Here is a 6,168-nt window from a genome sequence, read left to right as displayed (position 1 = left end):
CAGGGTCCTGGGGCTGGGCCCCCCAGAGCCGGCTGCAGCCTGCCGCTCCCCCCTCCCCCTGCAGGTGAAGAGCCACTGGCTGGGACCCAACTACACCAAAGAGGGCCCCGAGGGCAACGACATCCGCCGCACCAACGTGCCCGACATCCGCGTGGGCTACCGGCACGAGACCCTGTGCCAGGAGCTGGCGCTCATCACGCAGGCCGTGCAGAGTGAGATGCTGGAGACCATCCCGGAGGAGCCGGGCCTCACCATGAGCCCGGGGCCCCAGTGAGCCCGGCCACGGGTGCCCGCATCCCGGCGCCTTGACCACGTTCTGTCCTCGGACCCCCCCCCCCCCCCTGCGGCCTCTGCATGTGTTCGTTCTCCTCTGTTGCCCTGCATGTCTCCGCCCTCTGTCTGTCTCCGTGCCTCCCCCGGAAGCGGGGCCCAGGATGCGCTCCGCCCTTTCTTGGCTCAGGTGGCACCCCATGGCCCAAGTTTGAGGGCCGCCCTGTTGGCCCTGTCCCCAGACCCTCCGAAGCCTGGCCAGGGCTGGTTGTGGGGGGCTGGCCCCTCCGGCCTTTGGAGTCCTGCCTGGGCAAGTCTGAGCGTTGGCCAGGGGTGGAGTTGAGCCCCCGTCTTGTTTACGTGGCTGAAGTCCAAGGTGGGGCCTGTGCACATCTGCTGTGGGCACGGGGCTGCCAGGCCTGGGGGGCTCCGGCGGGGGTTAGTTAGCGCTGGGCTGAGAGCAGGCGGAGCCCTGGCATCCTGGGCTTGGGCCTGGCGGCGTGGGACCACCACCTCTGCCCAGTCGGTGCCCGGCAGCCTTCTCCGTCCTTCCTCCGGGCCCTGTGCTCTGCCGTCCGCTTCCTGGGCCATGTCTGGGGCCAGTGCCGCTGGAGGCTCCTGGATCTGCCACCGGCCCTGGGGGTGGCCCCTCCAATGTGGTCCCTAGAGTTCTGACCAGACCTGAGTCCGGGCTGGTCCCCTGTGCTGTTGTGTGGACCGAGGCCTTCGCTGTGAAATGCAGTGTTTCGTACAATCCCGTCCCTCCTAGTGCATGAGAAATAAAGAGTATTTAAGTAAAGAGGCAGGTGGGGTCTCTGTGGGGAGAGGGGCAGCCGGGTCCGTGGCTGAGGTCAAGCCAGGAGCACTGTGGAGGGAAGGACGGGATTCCTAGGGGAGCGACGGGGCCTGGCCGATGTGTGTGCTTGTGCACACGGAAGCTGTGGGAGGGAGAAGAGGCCCACGGGGGGGACCCGCCTGCCATCACAGGCCTCGTCCAGCCTGGCCCCTCTGAAGTGACACTGCCCATCTGCTGCAGCCCCATGGCACCGCCTGGGAGATGTGGGCCTGTGCACTGACAAGCAGACCTAGGCCGTGGGCCTCACACTCTGACGCCTGCACGTTCGGGGAGCTTGTTTAAAATGCCACCTCCAGGCCCCACCCTCCGATCCCCATTCAGCGAGCGGAAGGTGCAGTGTGGGAATTGAACCCGCTCGGCTTCTGTCCCGAGTTTAACACACAACATCTGGAGCGCCCGCAGGGAGGGAAGTGAGTGTGCCCTGTGCCGGGCAGGGTCCCGGGTTGGCGCTGAGAAGCCTGTCCCTGCTGCTGCTGAGTGGGGCGGATGACGGGCTGGCTGTTTCGGAAGCAATTAGCCCGAGAACAGCGCGATCCGAGTAATTGAAGGCCTGGTGAAAGCTGGCTTCCTCCTCCCCTCTTGTCAGCTTGCTTGGCCCAGCCTGCGGCGTCTGTGCCAGCCACCTCCTGGCATGACACTCGCCCAGTGTCCCCGGGCAGAAGCTCTCCTCGTGCCCTTGCCTCCGGAGGGCCCCTGGAGGGCCAGGCCTGCCCCTGGCCAAGACCCAGGTCCTCCAGTCTCCAGAAGGCTCTTGTCGGTTTCCTGTCGCCGCGTCAGGGCTGGCTGAGGAGCTAGAGGCTGGACAGCTCTGGCTTGTTTCTGTTGGGGAAACAGCAGGTGCAAGTGGCCGGTGGCAGAACCAGGACGGAAGCCAGGGGAGCTCAGCACCCAGGCTCCTCCACCCCACGCTGGGTCCCCTCTGCCTGAAGGACGCTGCTGTTCCAGGGTGAGGGGAGCTCCTTTCCAAGGCGGTCCATCCATTTCATAATAAAAACGTGCTCCGTCTTCTCTTCGTTTGCAAAACGAGGGAGCAGGATTGGAGGATCTTTCTAGAAGGTTCCTTGGAAGGAAGAATTGCCTGCTTCGTGTGCCAGCAGGACTCCATGTTTACTCACTGGGTTTGTCGTGTGATAGAAGCCTTCATGCCATTTTCTCGTCCCCCGTACAGTCTTCTCGGTGGGCGAGACCCAGCCCTGAGAACACTACCAATTCCAAGCGTTTCTTTGCAAGCTCCCGCTATTTTTTTTTTAAACAACTTGCTTCTGGATTTTTTTGGTTCTCTGAAATCTCTTTCAAACATTTATTGAGAGAAAATATTTTTAAAACAGTCAGGCCTTAATACTTTTTCCTACCTGGAAAGGAAATAATTTTCCTCGCAGAAATTTGGAAAATATACAAAAATTGGAACAACAGCAGCAGCAAAAAGCCCACTGGTTGACTTAATAGCAACAAATATTTGCTGGTCATCTGCATGCCTGCGATCTACGTTTTAAAACATATACATATCTTTCAGTTATTTTTAAAGAAGGTATTTTTGAGTTGAGATATATGTATAATTTTGTGGTTTTCAAATACTTTAACAGATCTTTCCATATTTCATTAAAGTATTTATATAAATCTTAATTCCTTTCACTGGCCTATGGTGAGCCTCACCATCCCTTGCCATCATAGCTCTTTTTGGTTGAGAACAACTATGGCCCAGTGTTGTGAGTGACTTCACTCTGGAGCCACACACTGCTGTCTGGCTGTGCGCCCTTAGGCAAGTTACTTCCCCTCTCTGTGCCTCCAGGGGGCTGGGGAGGATCCAAGTGCCCTGGCTTCTCTCCAGGGGGCAGGGCCTACGTCAAAGGCCTGGGAAATGGTGAAGACCTGAAAGAAAAACTTTGGGGGCTGCAAAATATGAAAAGGACAGTGTCACAATTGATGTGTTTGAATGCCTTCCGAGCGCTGAGCTGCACGTCGACTTTAATCTTTGTTAAGTTCGGTATCCGCAGAAATGTCATTATATTTGAAAACAATTTGTAAATTGGGTTTTTGGCAAGAGTTCCAGACTATGCAGGATGATTGAAGAGAAATCATAAGGCCAAAAAAGAAAAATAAATCCTAGCCAATAGTAAACTACACGAGTTACTCATCGTCAAGTAATTTCAAAAGCAAATTCATAAAAGCCCTTGTACGTTGAAAGCCAAGAAGAGTTCTATTTGATGAGGGAATGTGGGTGCATTTTAACTTCTGTTCCAAGGAGGGTGGGGTCGTGGGGCATCCGGGGCAGGGTCTGTGGAGGGCTGAAAATGGCCCGGCCATCAGCTCTGCCTGTGGTCTAGCCGGGCCCCTTTCTCCCGCTGCCTCCCTAACATTGGGCAGGTTCAGAGCGCCTAGGCAGGGGTCTGTGCAACCCTCGTGTGGCTGGCGGTTCTGGCTCCAGTTAGAGAAGAAGCTGACCTGGATTTGAAACCTGAGTGTTTCCCGGGGCACCCCCCCCTCCCACCGCCCCCGCCGACTTCCCAGGTTTGGGGTGCTGTTGCAGCCCATTTCCAGCCTTGCATGCAGAGTTAGGGTTCAAATCTAAGTCCACTGGACTCCAGATCCCAAGCGGACGCACAGGCGTGCGGCTCTGGAGGACCGGCAAACCCCAGAATCTTGAAAGACCACGCTGTCTGGGAGATCTGAATCCCACATCATCCGAGACTCGGTGAGCGCCACCCGCTGAGATGATAGGCCTTTTGGTCTCGTCAAAGGGAAGAGAAGCCGAAATCTGCAACAGGCTGCCCGTGTCAGTCCCGGGTGGCCTGCAGGACCAATAGCCTGCATGTTCTTTTCTGCTGGGAGAGCAGGGCCACCCCGTGTATAGCACCACCCACTGGTGAGGGGTGAACCTGAAGAGCTGTCTAATAAAGTCATGTGCACTCTCCTAGCCTCTTTGTCCTTATCAGACAGCTCCCCTGCTCCCGCCCACCCTCCGGCGTCTCCCAGATCGTCCCCACTGGTCTCTCCTTCCAAGGCCAGTTCTGTGTTGTTCTCTGATATTTCAGAGGCCCGTCAACTGCTCCTGTTTCCGGAAAATTTCTTGCCTCCGCGTGGTCGACCCCACTCCCACTGGTCCTGTTTCCTTGCTGTCTCCATCTCCCCCTCCCCCACCCTCATGGGGCCCAGTGCCTGCGGCTGCTCTGCTCACAGCCCAGAGTCAGGGAGGATTTGGGGACAGAGGCCTGTGCAGGGCAGAGGTGGGGGAGAGGAGAGGAGGGGAAGCTCCTTTGCGGTTCTCCCTGGGCCTCAGTGGGTAAACGGATTAGCAGAGGTCAAGCTGCAGATGGAGACAGTGCTCACTGGCTGCTGGGGGAGGAGGCGGCCCTGCAGGCCACAGCCTCCACCTGTCACCGCAGCCAGCGATGACCCGGCAGTGAAACTGACCCCCTCTGACCCACTCACAGGAGATGCTACTTTCAAGCCTACATCAGGGAATCAAAACTCCAAGCACAGGATTTTCCCAAAGGCCCCCAGCAGTGGCTTGGGAGCGGGGAGTTGGAACAAGTGCCCTAACCCTAGCCCTAGCCCTAAACCTACCTCTGTCCCTATCCCTATCCCTAACCCTAATCTTGTGCCTTTACCCTAGCCCCAACCCTAACCCTAGGGCTGGGGAGCACAGCTTGGCAAGCAGAGTTCGGGCTGGCGTTTGGTTCCTGATCACCTGGAGGCTGTTGTCAGTGCACACCCTGCCTAATGTAGGTGACGGCCTGGCCCTGGGGCCCTGGGCACCTGCAGCCTAAGGGTGCACGTGCAGCTGCGTTATCACCGATGTACTGGCTCTCGCAGCTGGGAGGTCTTGGCGGCATCCTACAGGCCCATATACATCAGATCAAGCCACAGTCACCCCTGCTCCGTTCCTGGCCTGTCCGGTAGCTGAACAAGGCTCCGTGCCCACAGAGCTGCTGAGCGCCTCCGTGCTGTTGGGGGTAGGGGGGGTGTTGGTGTTCATGCCTAGGTATCCTGTGTGTCTTGGGTGCTGGAGCCCCCACTGTGGAGCATCCAGATGCGTGGCTCGCTCCTTCCCGCCCTGCCACATCCTGTCTTTGTGCACAGGTACCTGGCCGGGCTGCGTGGGCCCCTGGGTCATGTACAAACCCAGGACTGAAGCTCATCGGCGTGCCGCCTTTGTGTGAGGTAGGAAAAGGTGGGCCCTCTGAGCAGACACAGCCCTGTTAACTCACAGAACCGATGGCATCGTTGGGGAGAGAAAAGTGTGTCCCTCCCTCCAGGTGGCTGCAGCTGTGCTAGGTCAAGTTCCTGGGTGCAGGCTGCATTTCAGCTTCCACTTGCCCCTTGACTGGTAGCCTTTTTGCAGTTCCCAACTTGTCCATAGGGTGGCGGTACTGAGACAGACTTCTGCCTCAGCTGCTGGCTGGGCTGATGGGGCACCCTCTCCAGGCATCCAAGCTCACCTTCTTTCATCCAGTCCCCTCCTCCTCTCTCCCTTCTGACCTCTTGTCAGTCTGTTCCATGTTCCAATACTTGAATTGTCTTATTTCATGCCTATGAAATGGTATCCCATGCCTATACCACAAATATTGTTTAAGGTTAGCTTTAAAAAATACGTTTTCTCAGTGGACTCCAGGAATGTTTCTGTTCCAAGCTCAAGATGTGTAAAAAAAAAAAAAAAAGTGTAAACTCAGAGTGGCAAATCCTAATGACAAACATTAGAGGGCTATTTATCTAAAGTCTTGGAGGAGCTTTCAGACTGGCTGGTCTACCAGCGACAGGTGCCCATTGAAACTCGATTTGAGGGGCGCCACTCTGGGTGTAATTGCAGTCTGAGCCTCCCTGAGCCCTGGGGACTCTGCAGCCCAGGGGGGAGGCTGAGCGATGCCTGGAGGGGAAGGGAAGGAAGGGAAGGGAGAGGAGCCTCTTTTTTTGCGACTCGGATTTGTTTCCCGAGCGCACTGTCCACTCCCTCTGACCGGCCGTGGTCTGAACGCGGACGGGGAGCCAGGCGAGCCCAGCCCTGCGTTCGGCGTCCTGGCGCCCAGACCTCGGCACCGCAATCC

General features: G+C 57.4%; 2 protein-coding genes across 2 annotated transcripts in view; both read left to right on the top strand.

Annotated features, from left to right (window-relative positions):
• The window catches only part of AMPD2 (adenosine monophosphate deaminase 2), a 6,942-nt gene extending 5,873 nt beyond the window's left edge, over positions 1-1,069 (top strand). Inside the window, exon 17 of the mRNA XM_005860052.2 lies at positions 54-1,069. Coding sequence (XP_005860114.1) covers positions 54-274 — 221 coding nt within the window. The 3' untranslated portion in view covers positions 275-1,069. The remainder of the gene's footprint in view (positions 1-53) is intronic.
• Positions 1,070-1,612: 543 nt separating this feature from the next.
• LOC102238946 (glutathione S-transferase Mu 1-like) overlaps positions 1,613-6,168 on the top strand; it is a 19,022-nt gene continuing 14,466 nt past the window's right edge. Inside the window, exons 1-3 of the mRNA XM_014534671.1 lie at positions 1,613-1,664; positions 5,027-5,079; positions 5,207-5,287. Coding sequence (XP_014390157.1) covers positions 1,613-1,664; positions 5,027-5,079; positions 5,207-5,287 — 186 coding nt within the window. The remainder of the gene's footprint in view (positions 1,665-5,026; positions 5,080-5,206; positions 5,288-6,168) is intronic.

This window comes from Myotis brandtii, unplaced genomic scaffold (genome assembly GCF_000412655.1).
Source record: "Myotis brandtii unplaced genomic scaffold, ASM41265v1 scaffold131, whole genome shotgun sequence".
Classification (NCBI taxonomy): Eukaryota; Metazoa; Chordata; class Mammalia; order Chiroptera; family Vespertilionidae; genus Myotis; species Myotis brandtii.
The sequence above is the reverse complement of the archived record's forward strand: the minus strand, read 5'-3'. Positions and strand labels throughout refer to the sequence as shown.